Source organism: Pinus tabuliformis, chromosome J, assembly GCF_031772625.1.
Source record: "Pinus tabuliformis cultivar Carrire ecotype Pingquan chromosome J, CPIR1, whole genome shotgun sequence".
Lineage (NCBI taxonomy): Eukaryota > Viridiplantae > Streptophyta > Pinopsida > Pinales > Pinaceae > Pinus > Pinus tabuliformis.
This window is the reverse complement of record NC_142295.1, coordinates 1,488,213,425-1,488,233,325: the sequence shown is the minus strand read 5'-3', so window position 1 is coordinate 1,488,233,325 and position 19,901 is coordinate 1,488,213,425. Positions and strand designations below refer to the sequence as shown.

General features: G+C 38.5%; 1 protein-coding gene across 1 annotated transcript in view; it reads right to left on the bottom strand.

The window, feature by feature from the left end:
* LOC149233034 (uncharacterized) overlaps positions 1 to 19,901 on the bottom strand; it is a 277,002-nt gene that overhangs the window by 93,901 nt on the left and 163,200 nt on the right. Inside the window, exon 7 of the mRNA XM_089379652.1 lies at positions 14,783 to 14,861. Coding sequence (XP_089235778.1) covers positions 14,783 to 14,861 — 79 coding nt within the window. The remainder of the gene's footprint in view (positions 1 to 14,782; positions 14,862 to 19,901) is intronic.

The following is a 19,901-nucleotide window of genomic DNA, read 5'->3' as shown; positions in this document are numbered from 1 at the left end:
AAGGGGTGACTCAGCGCCTGCGTCATCAGTTCAAGCCAGGAAGAGGATCAGTGCAGTGGCAGAGAGGAGCAGACCTAACCTATGCAGTGCCCAGTCACCTTTCTCAGTCAGGAAGGATTGACGCCCATGGCCAGGCGGTGCGGATTTTGCTGGTATCGGGATTGCGTAGAGCCTAGAGGCTCTAACCTTCAGTGTTCTGGGACACAGGATGTTGTGGGTAAGTTGCAGAGTGAAGTTGGTGGGGTATTGTTGTTAGAACAGTACCTAACAGGGCAAGACCAAGGAGGAGAGAGTTGTTGCCGCGGATTTCTAGCCAGGAAATCTGAATCAGTGGTGCAGCTGCACTAACAATCGGAGTGGGGGCATCTCGACATTGGCAGAGGGGTTTCCAAGAAGGAAATTGAGGCTCAAAAGGAGTCACACCAAGAACTTCAAGGAGGGAAGTAGAAAGACTCTGAAGAGTCGAAAGAGGAGTAGCGAAATGGCAATGAATGGGGGAAGAGATCAGGACAGACTGGACGGAGCCTCAAACTTCATAGTTTGGAAGGCCAAGATCTTGTCCGTTCTAGATAGGAATCGTCTCAAGCACTTCGCCTTGAACACGATAGCAATCCCAGTTGACCCAGCTGAGAATGAAAAGTACGAGGCAATGGCGAGGGCCAAGAGCATCATCCTTGACTGGGTCAAGAACCATGTAGTACCACATATTACCGAAAAGGGCACGGAAAATGCGATGTGGGAGGCCCTGATGAAATTGTATCAGCATACTTCCGTGCAGAGGAAGAGGCTACTAGAAAATCAGTTGCGGTCATACGAGATGAAGAAGGGAGAACCGATAGACACCTTCCTCAGTCGATTGAAGGAGATCTGAGATCAACTGACTTCCATAGGGACCATGTTGCATGGGGAAATGTTGGTGAGGACCGCATTGAACGTAGTCTCAGAGGATTGGGAGGTATTTGTCCAGAGCATACTGGGCAGGTCGACCCTTCCGGATTGGAAGGAACTGTGGGCCGCTCTTCGTCAAGAAGAGTTCAGAAGGCTAACCAAAGCAAGAAGCAGCGACAAGAGGGTCAGAATCAAGAAGGAGGAAGACAAGGATGCTGCCTAGCATCTGAGGGAAAGCAGGAGAAACGAAAGAAGAAGGACCTCTCCAAGGTCAAATGCTTCCACTGTGGGGAACTAAGTCACTATACGAACCAGTGTTCGAGGAAGAAGAGCAAGGGATTGGCTTCTGAGACCAAGGTTGCGCCAGCAAGGGCGGAGAAACAAGTGGAGATAGATGATGATTGTGCCATGAGTGCTCATGCGCCACTTGAGAGGAAGTGGGGAGACATCGAGCTATAGTCAGACGGACTACAGGCGATGAGGGGCAGGATCCTCGAGGTACCCAACCTCTTGGATTATACCTTGCTACAGGAGCCCCGAAGAGGAGTAGCAGGATTGGCGGATGTTGGTAGAGACGGATGCGGATGGACCAGCAGAGGGAGCTACAGTGCAGGAGTCTCAGAACAGTGTGAGGCAGCAATGCAAGATGCATAGAGTTGTTGCAGCGGTACAGAGAGAGAGCACTTGTCAGTGACAGAGGGAGTTTCAACATCGGGAGCGTTTTTAGCCTGACAGAGATGTCAGAGTTGGGAGATCAATTACTTACTTCTTAGTAATTGAGTTGTAGAACAGCAGTTAGTAGTGGTAGTGCTATGGGCAGCACAATGCAGCGTGATGAGAGGGGTTGCAGTGTAGATGCAACAGTGGCAGTGACAGGGCCATGGGCACCAGCACGGATAACGAGGGAGATGTCGTACAGATGCAGAAGTGGCAGTGACAGGGCCATGGGTAGCAGAACATGATGCAGCAGTGCAGAGGATGTTGGGCAGCAGGCCTAGCATCAGCACAAGGACCGATGTCGAATGATCAGTGTGATGCTCAGTGAGGAGTATTACTAGAGCACAGTGCTCACTAAGAGGGAGTGTTGATTTGTGGTAGCATCGGATGTGCTCTAGCCACGAAAATTGGTGGAGAGGCTAAAGCACATGAGATCTCCAATACCCAGAAATGGTTTGGGCAGAATCTAACCAGTTTGGGAGATATTAAAATAATTAATATTTTTAATGGAGTCCCTAAGTTTAAACTTAAGGAAAATAAAATATTGATGTGAATCAGTGATGCGGGGGAGCGCCCCCCCCCCCCCTTCGAACCCGCTCCCGAAGCGCGCTCCGGGCGGGAGCGGCTCGGGAGCGGGTCGGGAGCGCGCTCCCCAAATCGCTCCCGGACGGGAGCGATTTTCGGGAGCGCGCTCCCATAAAAAAATTTGCGCTCCCTGGTCTGTGAGGGAGCGCTTCAGGGAGCGATCGCTCCCGCGCTCCCGGAGCGCTTTTTAATGCCCGGGAGCGATCGGGGAGCGATCGCTCCCTGATCGCTCCCGGGCATTAAAAAACGCTCCGGGAGCGAATTTTAGTGAACCGGGAGCGGTTCAGCGGAAAAAAATTCAGCGGACCCGAAAAAAACAAAAAATTTAACTAATTTTTTTGGGTTTAAAAGCCCAATGGGCCAAAACAAAATCATTTCAATGAGATTGAGCTTGAGTTTGAGAGCAAAGGAGCAAGGAGCAAGAGTTGAGGAGCAAGGAGCCAGAGCTGAGGAGCGAGGAGCAAGTGCCAAGGAGCGAGGAGCAAGCTTGCAGAGGTAAGTAACTTAATCATTTAGTTAGTTTAGTTGGTTAGGTAGTTAGTTTGTTTAGTTTAATTTACCTGTTTGAGTTTAAAGATCATTAATTTAAATTAAATTAATAAATTAAATGAATTAATCCCAATAAACTAAATTAATTTGCAGATTCAAGACTCAAACCCTACAAACATCAAACACGATGGACCTGGGGATTTTTTTGGCATTTTCCTCTTCCTGGTCCCTTTTCTGGTTATTATGGTGGTGGAGAGTAGGAAACGGAGGGGGCCTGAAACTGAAGAGGTGGATGAAGAAGCCGGAGGAAGTCAAATAGGTGAAAACCCCAGTGAGGAGGATGTGGAGGGTGAACATGAGGGTCAAAAAACTAAACAAGACCAAACTCCATTGTGGAAATATGTTCAGAGGCCTGAAACAGGGAAAGGGGGTGGAACCACTAAATTTCATTGCCCCCATTGCAACAATGATTTCACAGGCTCATACACCCGTTTGAGAAGACACCTTTGCGGGAAAAGGGCATGGGATGGAGAGAAACAAATAGGAATCAGAACTTGCGACGCGGTGTCAACAGCAGATAGAGCCAAATACATAAAGGGAGAGGAGGACGCCCAATACAAAGCAAAAAGATCAAGGGGTTTCTTTGAAAGCTCACAAAGAACTCCTTCAGCATCCTCCCAAGGCAGTGGATATGGACATGGAGGCTCAGGGTCATCATCTTTACGCCGTAGAACCATATCAGATTTCCTTGATGAGGGGTGTAGGAATGATGTGGATTCAAAAATTTACAGGTTCCTCTATGCAAATGGGATACCATTCAATGTTCTACGCTCACCTTATTGGCACGAAATGGTTTCTGCCATAAATGATGCCCCTAAAGGATACAAGAGCCCTGGGTATGACAAGGCAAGAACTGTTGGCCTTGATCATGAAAAAGCAAAAATATCACAATCTTTGAATAAAATGACAAGTTCTTGGACTGACAATGGGGTGTCCATTGTATCTGATGGATGGACAAATGTAAAAGGCAAGCCATTGATAAGTGTTCTTGCTGTGTCCCGAAGTGGTCCCATTTTTCTAGCTGCACATGATTACTCAGACAAGTTCAAGACCGCTATCAACATTGCAGAAGCATTGCTTGAAACAATTGAGCGTATTGGCCCATACAATGTCATCCAAGTCATCACTGATAATGCTCCTAATTGTAAGGCAGCGGGAGCAATTATTGAGGATAGATACCCGAACATATTTTGGTCTGGATGTTTGGTTCACACATTGAACCTTCTGTTGCATGATATTGTCAAAAACAAAAATGAACAATACCAATGGATTGGTGATTTGTACAAGAGAGGAAAAAAAATGATAAAATTTATTACAAATCATAGCAATACCCATGGCCTTTTCCGCAGTCACTCGAGATTGGAGTTGTTGAAGATTGCGAGGACTAGATTTGGTAGCTATTACCTCACCTTCAGGCGCCTTTTGAAGGTAAGAGAGGGTTTAGCTAGCATGGTATCAAGTCCAAATTGGCAGGTGTTAAAGGAAAGGGCTACAAATGTAGCTGACATTGCAGGTTTTGAAACGGTGGAGGAGGCCGCTCTTGATGGGCAGTTTTGGACAACTGTGAGACAGGTATTGGATTTCACCAAGCCAATTTATAACATGATTCGGTTTGCAGATACAGACAAACCAGTGATTGGCGAGGTGTATGAGCAAATGGATACCATGTTGGGGGAAATAAAAGACATTGTTAATAACAGAGATCCCGACTTGTACAATCTGATTCACGATTGTGTGTGTGAACGGTGGAAAAGGCTTAACCTTCCACTACATTGCTTGGCGTATATCCTTACGCCAAAATACTACTCAGATTCTTGGTTGGGCAAACCTGCAGCAGGGGGTGGTGTTAGGACCAAACCCCATTTAGATCGAGAGGTAACTAAAGGATATCTGGATGCATTAGAAAAGTTGGTGCCTGACAGGGAGGAATGTGCAGCTGTGCGCCTTGAAATAGGCAGATACTTCACTGGCAGTGGTTTGTATGGTAACTTCCATGCAATGGACGACAAAGATAAATTTGATTCTCTCACATGGTGGGAAACATATGGCGGCGACGGACTTTTGCGAAAATTGGCATTGAAAGTTCTTGCACAGGTTGTAAATTCTTCTTCTGCAGAGAGGTGTTGGAGCACCTACAGTTATATACATAATGTGAAAAGAAACAGGCTCAACGAAAACCGAGCAGAAAGCTTGGTTTATGTGCACTACAATTTGAGGTTGTTGAGCCATTACTGTGATCGGGCTAATGAAGATCCCACATATAAAATTTGGGACAATCACCCTGAGGACGACAATTTGGAGGATGGCATTGTACATATGGAAGAACTAGAAGATGAGCTTGTACGGGATGAAGTTGAAGCAGCTGCAGCAGCCATGCCACCTCCACCTCCACCATCCAGTAGCAGTTCTCGGGGCCCGAGTCTTGTTCCATTGCTGTCGCCACCTCCATCGACACCCTCGCGTGGAGGCTCTAGTTCTGGTCGTCGGTCTGGGCGGGAGACTCCTAGAAGACCGCCAAGACCTACTTATACTCCTGGAGACTCTCGTGGCAAGGGCCACTTGTAGATTTACAGTTTACTTGTCTTTTTTAGTTTCTATTAGACTTGTCACTTTAGTTTTCATAACTGTTCAGTGTTGAGTTTTGAGTCCTTGACTCTTGACTCTTGACTCTTTCATATCATTATGACATTATGATATTTTTTGTAAACATTATATCACTGTGACAATGAAAATTTGAAGTTTGAAGTTGGGCCTTGGCAATTATAACTCATTGGTAATGATTGTGAATTATGAATATGATGCTTTGTGAAAGACTAAAGTTGTTTCATTTCATCTCATTATTCATGTTTCATTTTATAAATTTTTAACATTTCATATCATGTTAACAGTTAGAAGTTAGGACTTAGAAATATCTTCGATATTACTTCTTGTAATGGTTAAACTTGGCTTACAAGTACAACTTGTTACTTTGGTGATCAATGATGATAAATGTTATTGAATTGAATGTTATTTTAATTTATTATTTTACTAAGGTTGATGACGATTATAATTTCTAGATGATTGATGTGATATGGTTCAATGATCAATTTATGTTTTTTTATGTTTTTTATGTCTATTTCATCATTCTACATGTTTTTGTTGACATATATGTATCAAAAATTAAAAAATATAAAAAATATATATATTTTTAAAAAATCGCTCAGGGATTCGCTCCCAAACCGGGAGCTTCTGAAAATGGTCGCTCCCGCTCCCGCTTCCGCTCCCGCTCCCGCTCCCCGCTCCCGCTCCCGCTCCCAAGTAACACTGATGTGAATTAATATAAAACTGAGTTAGAATGGTCCAAAAGTCATGGATCAAACCAGATCTAATCTTAGTTGTTGATTAGGGACTCAATCTCAGCCGTTGAATTGTCAACGAGAAAAGTATAAGAGGAGGCTTGAGAATCAATTAGAGAATACACCGAGTTGATCAAGAATTCGATTTTCTGGGGCAGGGCTTGCTAAGGAAATCGAAGGAGTGATCAAAGTTGCAACTAAGGGGTAGTGAATGCAATAGCAGAGAGGCAGAGATAGTACTGGGAGCATCGGCGCAGAAGTCGGGAGAGGGTTGACACAGGACCAGCTAGAGGCCACGCAGAAGCATCCAGAGGGCACGCAGAGGCAGCCAGAAGCTGCACAAAGCCTGAGGAGGGTCAGCGTGGAAGACGCAAAGGCTCCAGAGGCTGACACAGAGCCGTGAGAGGCAGACGCTGGACCAGAGAGGCTGACGTTGGGCCAGAGAGGCTGACGCATGGATATTTCGTGGGGTAGATTGGGGCTGATATCTGTCTCAGACTGAGAGGTACTACTGCCAAGGGCATTCTCTGTTGGGTGAGCCATTTCTAGCACCCAAATTGTATTCTAAAACTACTTAATAATAAAACCCTCAGATAGCTACATCGGTTTTCCCACATTGGGTTTTTCCAGGGACATTAGTCCAAAAATAACGGTGTCACTTGTGTGCCTTTTTTTCCTTCAATTGATGATCTGTATGCGTTGAGACTATACTTGTATTTATTTCCAGTATTTACATGGTAAATAACTTGTTAATTAACAGAACAAGTAAGTAAATAAATCAGAAAGTATAGGAAGGATTTCTATCAGTTAGACTTAGAAATTCCAACATTAACCTGTTTTCATACCTGACACTAGTTGCCATGGTAAATCACCCTTGAATAATTGTTTATTGAAAACCCTAGAAAGAGCATGAACCCCTTTGAGATTGAACCTATGCAATGCTTGAATTTCTTTCAGACGCTTTGCTCTAGTACCATGTTAGTTTCTCTAAGCCCAACAAAATGATTAACATGCCAGCAAATTTTTATACCCAGAAGATTATTTTTACGAAAAACCCTGAAAACTCAAATCAAAATTCTATGCACAATTAACACAATTGAGCTTCTAACGAATTGTGCACAACAAAAACAAGAAATCCAAGCCAAGCACATAAACTTTTACACAGGTTTTACCCTGGAAAACTCATGTGGGGAAAAACTAGCAATGAGGGATTTAATTAATCTTCAAAGAAAATACTCAGGAAACAATTATAGCATCAAATCCAGAGAATGTACAACCAAGAATGGCCACAGAAATCAACCCTCTCCTCTGCAATGGTATGGTCTGAAGTATGACCTCTATCCAGCAAAGTATGACCCCTTTTCTTCAACAGATCTCAGCCCAGGGTTCAACCTCTCCTTCAACAGGAAACTTGGCCCCAATACTCACCCTCTCTCTCTTGCAAACACAACCTAAGGTTCAGCCCCTCTCTTGTTGCTCAGTATGGCCAAGCTACAACCCCTCTTTCTTTGAACAAGACAGCCCCTTCTCTCAATCACTCGACCTTCCTTCTTCTTAACCAAATTGGCCCTTTTCTCTCTCACTTGATGTGATCTTTAAATCACGTCCTTCACCCACTCATTCCAACAATTTATAATTTCTCTTATAACCCTATTTCCACCTTGAGATCTTCGAAGAAAAGGTCAAAGGCCAAAATTTGATCTAATCACTTTTATTTGATTTTTTCAAATGGAAATATTAATTTCCAAAGTTATATACTTTAGAAATCTGAGTTGCAAAGGAAATAATAACTAATTAAATTAATTATCATGCTTTTTCTATGTTTGGGCTTAGGAAGAATTAAAAAATGTTGAAATAAATAAATTGTTAAGATATGTTTTTTATGCCTAGACACAAGTCCTATGCAGAGACACCTATTCGAGCTACAATTTTAACATTCATGGTTATTATAAGCGATAAAGAATACACCCTCAATGATCAAACACACTTAAAGTAAATTAGTACTTGAGACAGTCATCTGTATTAAAGACTTGTTTCTCTTCAAAGGCATTGAATCCTCTCATGAGACAAACTCCAACATACTACTTATACGACTAAAACAATCACTAAGGTGTGCCGGAATTAGAGGCATCGACACTATATTTTAGGAAATCACTATTATAATCAATGGAATACTAGACACAAATTGACAATAATCCTACAGCATAATTATTGAACCACCCTACGGAATAACTAAGCATCGAGATTCACAGTGTATCTGACCAGGTATTGATAGCTTGGTGCTGCTACCAATCGTAAAACGTGGATAAAAACCTCTTATATGCCAAATATTTCTGCCACGTATTTTTGCTCCCACACAAATGTGCAATAATATTGTTTCAATTGGTCGCATATAAGGCCGCAAACTTACAAGACATCAACCTATTTAGTTACATCCTCAAACTACTATCATGGGTATTATGGTGATTTACCAAGTGTAGAATATGTTAATTGAAAGTACCAAAATACTTTTTAATAAATAGGGGAAATAAAATATAATTACAAGGAATATTATAAGTTAAAAGGGAGAGAAAGTACTCAAGTTATATATATATATAGAGAGAGAGGCTTTAGTTTTTAAAATTATATATATAAGTAAAGGATAAAAAGAGTTATCAAAAAAGAAGCAAAATGTTATTTAAGAGAATAAAAGAAAAATAGGAGGTTATATATATATATATATATATACACACACTAAGAAGTGGAACGTGCCAAAAAGCACGAAGCAGAAAATTAAAATTCAAAGGAAGTTTTAAAATACTAAGTTATAAGAAAAAATAAAAATAAAAATAGGTATTATAAAAATAATCCCTAAGTTATAATTACCAAGTTTAAGTGAAAAATTGTAATTATTAACAGACACAAAATGGCGACTAGTAATGAAATATTCGCTTATAAAGTTACCCATTTGCATGTTTTGGATTATTTCCAATAAAAGGGAGCATCCAAGGAAAAGAGATTAATATTGTTATCAGTGTGAATGACAGAAAATTACATCAACAATAATTTGGAAAATCAATTATCGATTCTAGAACCAAACGTACGTGAACAGGATATTTTTCACTAGAAACATTATGAAATTAAGAACTTGCAAGTGACAATTGATTATTATTAATGTATATCTCAAGACACTCTTACAATTATGTATAAACAAGAGATCAACATAATTCTCGGTTTACCATGGTTTGAAACACTATGCACCTTTATCTTAAACACAAAGTTTTTGACATTCATGTATCATAAGAAGAAAATGACACTTCAACACATTACAATGAAGTCAAAAGCACTAGCTGCCAAAGTAGGAAGGAGGCTGATTGACTCAGACAATCTGTGGTCCAGAGTGGCTTTCAAGAAGTACATTCATCTGATGCTCTTGGAAGATTGGATTCAATTACCTGATAAGTGAAGGCGATCAATCTCAGTGGTATGGAAAGCAGTGTTATCTTCTTTCCATGTCATTAAATCGGGGTTGGCCTGGAACGTGGGCAATGGCAGAAAAGTTCGAATTGGTGTGGACCCTTGGGTTGGTAGTGGTGGCCTCTTCAGGCTGCCTCCAGATTTGATTGAATAGCTTCATGCGGAAGATGTTTTCTTCCTCAGCCAAATAGCTGACCTTTCCCAGACTTCAATTTGGGCCCAGGGATGGAGTTTCGCTGACCATTTAAACTTGCAAGGCTAGTCAGCTCAGTTGTGGCAAGTTTACATCAACTCTCTGACCCGATCCCATGTCAGAATTCAGGAAGAGGAAGACAACCTTGTCTGGATCCTCAGTGTGTCTGGAGAATATTCTCCGAAGTTGGGCTATCTTTTCATCAATGGTGACAGGAAGCCGAATTAGGTGGTCTGGTGGCAAAGAAGATATGGAAACTATCCTGTCCGACAAAGGCTAAACTATTCCTCTGGTGTGTTTTAAGGAACAAAGTCCCCACTAGGGACAACTTGCAAAAAAAGGCAATCATTGGCCCTTATTGATGCTTTATGTGTAAAAATGAGGCTGAAACGGTGCAACATATTTTTCTTCATTGCCCTTTCTCAAAGTCTGTTTGGGCTCGAATTAAAGACTTTCTTCCTAATACCCGAGATTGACAAGGGCCCTCTATCAATGAAGCATGGCAATCCTGGTGGAAAGAAGCATCCCCAAAGAGGCTTAGGAAACCCCCTCCCCCCCTTATCTTTTGGGTATTTGGCTTGCAAGAAATGCCAGCATCTTCCATGATAAAAATGTTTCTCCGGATATCATTGCAGTGCAAGTACTGGCCATATTTGATCTCATTGAGGACGCAGTCTCTCATTGCTCTACTCGTCAGATCTCATAGGAACAAACTGTCGAATCTTTTCCTTGGGCTTTTTTTGATGGGGCCTCTCCCTCTGATGGAAAATGTGGAGGTGGAGCCATTCTACACTTAAACAATCAGCATTCCTTTCTCATTCAGAGTGGCCTCAGTCAAGGAACAAACAATTATGCTGAGCTTTACAGCCTCAAACTCCTCCCTTTTGCTACAAAACAGGGATGTCAAAGATTGCATATTTTCAGTAATTCTATGCTCATTATCAGTTGGTTCAACAATATTCAGAGATGTCATGTGCACGCATTACAACCACTACTTGATGAAATTTATATTCTGAAAAATGTTTTTGGCAATATCTCTGCTTGCCACATCTACAGGGATCGCAACACAGAGGCAGATGCTCTATCCAAGGCTGGAGCACACACGGACTTGGGATCTTGGCAAATTCTGAGAAGATAGGAACCGAGTCCTTTCAGCTCCCTCCCAGGGCCTTTGTGACGACCCCCACCAAATTAGCAGCAGAAATTACAAATTTCCATGCTTTTTTGATTCACTGTTTATGCACATCAATGGACTTGTCTGCAGTATAAATTCTTTGATAGTATCTATTGTATCTTTCATGTAAATATCTTGGATCAGCATTTTTGAAAACTTTATGCTATGTTTTGGAGCAGATATACGGATATCCTGCGCCAGCAAGTATACATGTTCTAAGAGGTGCCGTTTGTGCTCTTCACTTTCTATGTTTTACATGGCTCTTCACAATCGGCTCACAATGGATATCAGAATCCACACAGTGCATACACGCAATGTAATTTTCACAATCTTAATGGAAATTACGATTTCCTCTGGAAAAACAATGAAGTCAGATTTGGTAGTACCTTCATCGAAAGACCTGAAAGATATATCATAGGTGACTATTTAGAAAAATCAAAATCAAATATGCAAAAAGAATTTAATGAATTTATCATAGATAAAAACGAGGAAATTTATTGCTTAAAAAAGCATTATAAAAAAATTACTTGCACAAGTCCGGAAGTCCAAAGCTACAAAACAGAGTTATCAAAGGTTGAGTAAGAAAGGAAAATATTGAGAAAGAATTCCAAAAGATGCTATAATCAAAAGATGAAGAAATCAGAACATTAAAAGATAAAACTAATGAATCAGAAGTTGAGCAACTGTCACATCTCAAGATTCATAATCAAAATCTACTTGCTCTGATTAGGAATATTAAGAGTGACAAAAAGTCATTGGAAGACAAATTAAAACAACTTATCCAGGAGATGTTTCGGTAAACAAGGTATTCCATACAGGACGAACACCTTCAATAACCACTCACACAACCAGATCAAAATCACGACGCAAGTATTTTTACATTGTTAAAATTCCTCTGAGAGGGAAATAATCCAACACCCCAACCAACGCGGCTACTTGAGGCAATTATATTAATGCAAAAGAAAATATTTTACATAAGAGAGTTCTCACAATCAATCATCAACCATCACCCTCCACACCCTTTAAATAGAGATCGTGGAACAATCAAGTGTTAACTGACAGATTAATAGTCGTTAGTATCCAAGAGAATATGAATCGTTAGATCAATCTATGTCTAAAACATATCATGACTGTTGGATTATAATGCAACTAATACATACTCAAGAAGCACACTTTTACCGAATAGACACATTAGACCAAGTTGAATTTAACTAACTCTTGAGTGTCCAAATATTCTAACATCCCCCCTTAAGAACAACTTGGGATAGTATTGAAAGATTTACAAAAGTGACACGATAAGAGAACAAAGGAAGCATTAGAACCTATCCCCCCTTAAAGACAGCTTACTGAACTGCTAACATACATCAGAGTTTAGAAAACTTTGCTTCTATAAGAGAATTTGTGAAAGTGTCTGCAACTTGATCATCTGTAGGGCAAAAGTGCACTTCAATAATTCAATCATAGATGAATTTTTTTGATAAATTGCATTTGTAGCGCATTGTGTTTGTTGCATTGATGTTGAACTGGATTTTGACGAACTTGATGGCACTCTAATTGTCACACCATATGATGGTCGGATGTTGTGTTGGAATCCAAACTGTGAAAGGATCTGTGGAAGCCACAAGACTTCTTGACTTGCATTAACAGTTCCTTGGTACCCTTCTTCTGTTGAAGAAAGAGCAATAGGATACTACTTTTTACAAGCCCAAGTGACAGGTTCGGAACCAAAACTGAAAACATAACCTATGGTAGACTTTTCATCATCAAGGTCGCTAGCCCAATCTAAATTAGTGAAACCAATCAACAAAGGAGTCCCCCCTAAACTGTAATGTATTCCAAACTAAATTGTACCCCGAAAATATCTAAGTGTCATTTTTGCTGCTTTCCAATGGCTTCCATGTTGGGATTGCATATATAGGTCAACAAGACCACCAAAAAAGGAAATATTACGACAGGTGTGAGTCAAATATAAGAGGCTACCAACTAACTAATGGTACAAAGTGGCATCAACTTCAAGTGTAGTGCAGGTAGCTGGAAGTTTGACTCCAAATTGAAAGGGAGAAGAGGTTATTTTACAACCTTCCTGTGAAAACGGTGAAGAAGGCCACATTCATACTTAGATTGGGAAAGAGAAATTCCTTCCTTGTTTTCTGCCTCAAGAAATCTCTTTATGCTCTTAAACAAGCTCCTCAAGCTTCATATGCAAAAATGGATAGCTTTCTTCCTGACACCAAATTCTCTAGATGTCATTCTAACCCCACTATCTACACCAAAAAAGTAGGAAGGCATATCATAGTCCTTGTTCTTTATGTTGATGACCTTATCCTCACTGGTAGTAACCCTAAAATTTTAACACATGTGAAGTAAAGCCTTCAGGAAAAGTTTGAAAGGACAAACTTAAGATATTTGCATTATTTTCTTGGCTCTAATACCGTGTTCGAGTAGACAAGGTATTCCATACAAGACAAACACCTTCGTTTACCACTCACACAACCATATCAAAATCACAATGCTAATAATTTTACATGGTTAAATCCCTATGACAAGGAAATAGTCCATGGCCCTAGCCAACACAGCTACTTAAGGCAATTTTATTAATGCAAAAGAAAATATTTTACATAACAGAGTTCTCATAATTGATCATCAGCCATGACCCTACATGCCCTTTAAATAGAGATCATGGACCAATCTAGTGTTAAGCCATGCATCAATAGCCATTAGTATTGAGGAAATTATGAGCCACCGGATCACTCTATGTCTAAAACATATCTTGACAGTCAGATTACAATGCAACTAATGCATGCTAAAGAAAAACACTTTTACCTAATACACAAATTAGACCAAGTTGAACTTAACTAACTCCTAAGTCTTTAAATATCCTAATAGGAAAAAGCATCGAAGTCTTCAGATACAAAAAATTCCAAATTAAAGAAAAGAAAACAAATATTGATCCAGTTAATATTACAATTCAGAAAGATCTCAATCCAACTAAAAACAAGACATGCTCGGATGTTGCAATACACACAGTGGAAATTCTAAGTGAAGATTCAACGATCAAAAAATCGATGTGGTGCATTAAAACAATCATATACCTAATGTAAAACAAGAAAATGCTACAAGTATATTAAAGGAAAATCATATTACATGAATTCTTTATCAACATCCACATCATAAGCGCAGATATCTTAACCAAACCGCGTATCAATATCATTTAAGACGGAAATAATTGAATTATATTCCAAAAATTATTGATGTCTGCACAATTAAGTCTCATGATAATAATTCATCATGGAAATGCAACACTTTGCAAAAAATCGAATGAAGATGGTTAAATCAATATTCAATTTGACAATTTTGCTCAACACTAAGAGGTTCATATAATCTTGTCTCATCAAAGATGATAGCTCCAAGACTTGGGAAAGATATGAAGACATTGCAAGGCAAAGAAAAAAGTATCAAGTCTTTTCATTAATATGATTTGAGGACAAAGCATTTCTAAGGGGAAGGCATTGTTATGAACATAAAGATCAAAATAAGAATAATAATAATTCACAAGTATAATTAATAATTATGAAAAAACATTCCTCAAAGGACATGACTGTTTATGCAAGGGCATTCCACCTAGGTATATATATTGAATCTTCATTTGTAAATCATATCTATATATATATATATATATATATATATATATATATATATATTCCAAGTGTTTTGGATACTTTACTGGTGAGCCATATTGGTTATCACAGTTTTTCATAAATTTCGTAAAACTCAAAAATATATTTATAAGAAAAAAATTAGTAAAGGACAAATACTGACATATGTAAGACAATATTAAAAGACAAACCACCAGAAACTCAATCTTTGCAGGAAGAAAAAACTGACCGAGATCTCGATTATTGATTCCAATAACTTCTAATCCATCAATTCCCAAAATTCGATCAAGCTCTTCTGTGCAGTGAACCTATAAAATAAAATAAGATGTGGTAAGTAACCAAAATGAAAATCTCTATAAAATAATTACAAGAAAAATGACTGAGAAATATAAAGCATGTTTTACAGAATTGTCAGTCTCCCATGAACTGTAACTGATAAACACAAGCCACAAAGTTCCAACTGATTTTGTAATATTTGAAACCATATATTCCAGAAATCTTATTGTTTATGCCATAAGATATTAAGGTATCATTTGCATATATTCCAAAACTTACCCAATTCCTATCATATGCACAGTTAGTGATTTGTATGGCAATGCCATTGCACAAGAGAAACGGAAAACTTTGATTACATGACCGAATTATGAACAGTGACTGAAAAACATAAGCCACAAGACAAATACAAAGCCTTTATTACATGACTAAATTATGAACTGTAACTGAAAAACATAAGCCACTAAGTTCCACCTGATTCTTGAAAAATTGGAACCATATATTAAGATTTTTTTTTCATTTTTTAAAATGCAACATATATTAGAATAAAAATCAGGATACATGTACATTAAGATTATTACATACACCAGCCATGCACAAACCTGCTACCTACAAAAGCAAGGACGGCTAGTTTATCCACATTGGCCTTGATTTGAAGGCTAACTACATCTTTTCTGAAGATCCCATTCCCTGCCGAAAGCTGGATAAGCAAATCTGATATAGCACAGCAACTTCTTCCAAACTGAATGACGTCTTATCCTGTTGCCGCCTAATCCACACCTTGGGTTAACGTGGAAGAAAGCTTTAATCCACTAAGTGTGGCCTTGGGAGCAAGTCTCGAGTTGAGTTGTTGTCGCTCAAATCTCAACTCCTCCGTCTAGGCTAACTCCTAGTGAAGCCAAGGGGGTAGTTCCTAAAACAACTAAAGGCTAATTAAGCTATAGTTAACAAGAAATTATTCTAGGAGTTAAATATATTACACAAGAGTACATTCACCATCAACATACAATATGAAAGATAGATAAACAAATAATCACATTCACCATCAATATACTAGCATTTGCACCAGATGTTGCAAAGGAAACGCCGTAAGGCATAAATTTGAGAAGCATTGTAACATATAAAGAATCATTGAAGATGAAAATTAGTAGGTGAAGGGTAAATATCTAGTACCCAATGCCCATTGCATTAAATAGGTCTTGTTGTTTTTGGAAACTTTTTGGCTATGACATCTGGCCAAAAAAAACTTCCCATTTTTAGCAGGCTATGGAATGACTTCAACTAGAAGGAGACAATACTGAATACTATTGCAGGTATTGAGTATGAGCTGAATGTTGTCCTCATTAGTAAGATGAATAAGGGCAACAAGAAAAGAGGAACTAAGAAGGGTTAAAAAGGGTTATCTATAGTCCTCCATTGTGGGCTTTTTCTGTAATCTTTTTGCTTCTCAATGTGTATGGTAAGTCTTCAACACTCTATCTCTGCTTCCAATGACTTCAATCTGCATATTCTTAAAAGGAGTTTTTGCATATTCTTCAAAGGAGTTTCTGCATATGTTTAAGCTAACATCCTCTTTAGCATCCTCTTTTTGGTTGGATTTATTTCTGTGAGCAGGGTGGTATTCATTCTTTTGGCTCTCTTTAGTTCCATTAGTTGTAAGTGCACAAAAATCTTGGACTTATATGACACTGAATTATTGATAATGGGAGATAATAATCATGACAATTTTTTTGATTGAATTCTTTGGGTTTTATGTCATTTTATCTCCAAAATATACAGATAATTTTGTTGGTTGGAACAAAGCTACAAGTTATAATAACAGAGTTGGCCTTAGAAATTCAAGGGAGGCATGTTGTAGTTAAAGGAACCCCAACTGTGCAGCCAACAAATAAACTGTTTTGGTTCAATCGCCCTCAACTTATCATTTTCTTGATCCATTTCACTCTTTTCCAGGTATCAAAATGATTTGCATTCTAAATTTCAATTAACAAATTGTATTTCTAAATCCTATTCACTGAGTATTTATGGGAATACCAATTGCTTAATGGTTAACTTATGTTCTGCAGAATGCTTTCCAGCTTGCTTTCTTCTTGTGGATATGGGTAAGCACTATGTTCATTCAATGAAGGATAAATTCTTGTTTATAGAATCATAGGATTTACTATGGTAACGATGGGAAAAGTTGCAGTCTCACATACCCAACTATCAAAGCACATTTAAAAGAAACAATAATATTAAAGAAAGTTTCGGGAGAATAATGTAACGACCAAAACACTCAAAGGGCCATCATATGATCGTTGAGCATCATATTATTCTCTGTTTCATCATACTCGTATTCATGCCATGCATTACACTGCAAACCAACCAACAATATTACAGAGCTAACATATTGAAGGGCAAAACGTATGTACCAATTTGGAGGGAAACGAGTTGTGTCAATGAGTAAGAAGATGCAAGTGCTATCCAACGTTATGCACACCATTTCCAACATCCAACATGATGGTCTTATTGAATTCCTCTGTTCAGTTCTAATAAATTTGTTTCCATTATAATATACCACAACTCTTTGAAGTGATACTTTCCCAGTGAAACCTCAAACAATAAATTCGTTTCCATTATAATATGCCGCAACTCTTTGAAGTGATACTTGCCCACTGAAACCTCAAATGCCAAAGTACGAAGCTGGGGCCTTTCACACCATAGTAAAAGCAGAAAAAGAAATAAAGGGAAATAAAAGGAGTATTCCGTGCAAGAAGGAAGACTATTTACATAAGAAAATATTTTTTCCCATATATTATGAAGCAAAGCAAAGTATATATTAGTATAATTAAATAAATTAAATAGTTAATTAAAACAAAGTATAAATTAGTATAATTAAATAAATTAAATAGTTAATTAATGTTGATAGTCTTAAAATGAAATTATATCTTCTTACAATAAAATAAATTTCATTTTATTTTATTTTAAATTTTATTTAATTCTATTTTTTTTTAAGTGATGATTCCTTCTCACTCTAATTTTAACTGTTTTCTTATTTTTTTAATCTTACTTTTGAATTATTAACTTTTCTCCTATTTTTTAATCTTACTTTAAAATTATTATTGTTTTAAACATCAATAATTATGAGGAATATATGTATTTGAAATAAAATAATAAAGAAAAGAATAATTAACTATTAAAGTTTAATTTAACCTTTTGATATATAAAAAATAAAATATCATCTATTTGATCTCACCAATCCACATAAATTTTTTTCTAATTAATCTATACGTGGCCCACCAGAACTGTTGTTGGTGTTGGAAAAGGAGCTTCCGCCGAGCCAGTGGACAGTCTTGCATAGCGATGGGATAAAAGATCGTTGTGCTATTTGTAAACGGTCCATATTGTGTAATTTCCTTAAGTTGAGCAACTATTTCTTTTGACGCGGGGAACCTGAAGGCCAATTGCAACTGCATTTAGAGTGATATCAACATGTACCATTAGTTGATGCATAGCTACTTATATAAAAAAGCTCAATTTCTGTTATTATTTATATGTACAATTTTTAATATAATAACAAACATTTACATAGATCAGAACATTAATCCAAATTCAATTCCCAAATTACATTGAAAAGGGTATTTAACTAACGACACCTCCAAAACCACCAGCTCATAGATCAGAACATTAATCCAAATTCAATTCCCAAATTACATTGGAAAGGGTATTTAACCAACGATACCTCCAAAACCACCAGCTCAAAATAAGGTTACTGGAAAACCTTTACAAGTTAAATAAATTCCAAATTCAATTCCCAAATTACATTGAAAAGGGTATTTAACTAACGACACCTCCAAAACCACGAGCTCAAAATAAGGTTAATGGAAAACCTTTACCAGTTAAATAAAATTAGATTTAGTTTCGTTCTTGCAAATAATTGAATTTTTTAATGAGTAGTCATTTCATACGAGAATGTAGAGAAAAAAAAATGCGATGGTTAACGCTTCCTGGAATGCTTTCCGGGCATCAAAGAGCATCCCTTTCTTCTCATAACACGTCCCTAACCAACGCTTCCTGGAATGCTTTCCGGGCATCGAAAAACATCCCTTTCTTCTCATAACACGTCCCTAGCAAACAAAGAGCTTTGAAATTCCATGCATTGAACCCAACAACGGCCTTCAGGTCATCCAGGGTAGCCTCCAGGCAACAGCGCTTGGAATTGGAGGTTTCAAGTTCCAGCCCCTATGGCTTGACCAGAGAATTAGAGCTTTTTCTTCTGAAATCACTCTCCCACCAAGCCTGGAGCTGCGAGTCTGGGTGGGTTATGTTGCCAACATTACTAACGCCGGCAAAACCCAATACGGGCGACACGAAATCACGATCATAGGGGGCACTCTGCAGACTCTAGAGTGGATGGACGATTTGGACCCAGAGAGGTCTTTGTCTCCACTCTCTTCCGCCGACAGAACAAACATCGACTAAGCGACCCACAGAATGGTCAGAAACGATGGGAGAGTGCAAAGGTTTGGTTCGCTATCTACACCTCCAATGATCCCTGCTCGGCCTTAAAAAACTGGCGCCAGAGAACAAGTCTTGCGAGAGCTCAATCGGCCGATTCCAAGCATGGTTGAGCCTCTTCCTGAAAAAGTTGAAAAGGCACAAAGTTGGTTGATAACGCTTAAACAAACAAGCTTATCAGTTGGTTGATAACTGACACAAGCATAAGTGACCCAAGCATTCGTTCAAGCTAATCAGTTGGTTGATAACTGACACAAACATTCGTTTAACTAACGTAGATCCAATGGTCAATATTTTTCTAATCGTCTAACACTACATCCGACTCTGAACATCAATACAGAGTGGCCGCTGAGGGCATTCATTTCAAAGGGAACACCTTACGACGTAACAAGATGAGCAAATAATCAAAGGACATAAATAAATAGCAATATACACCAGTGCCAAAAGTAAATGCTTATGCTTGAAAATGAAATGCCAAAGTAAGTACTTCCGCTTAAAATAAATCTAGCAAATGAAATGATAGCCCAAGTGTTGTATGTTGTAGAAATGTTGTGGAGATTTTCTTTGGTAAATTTTAT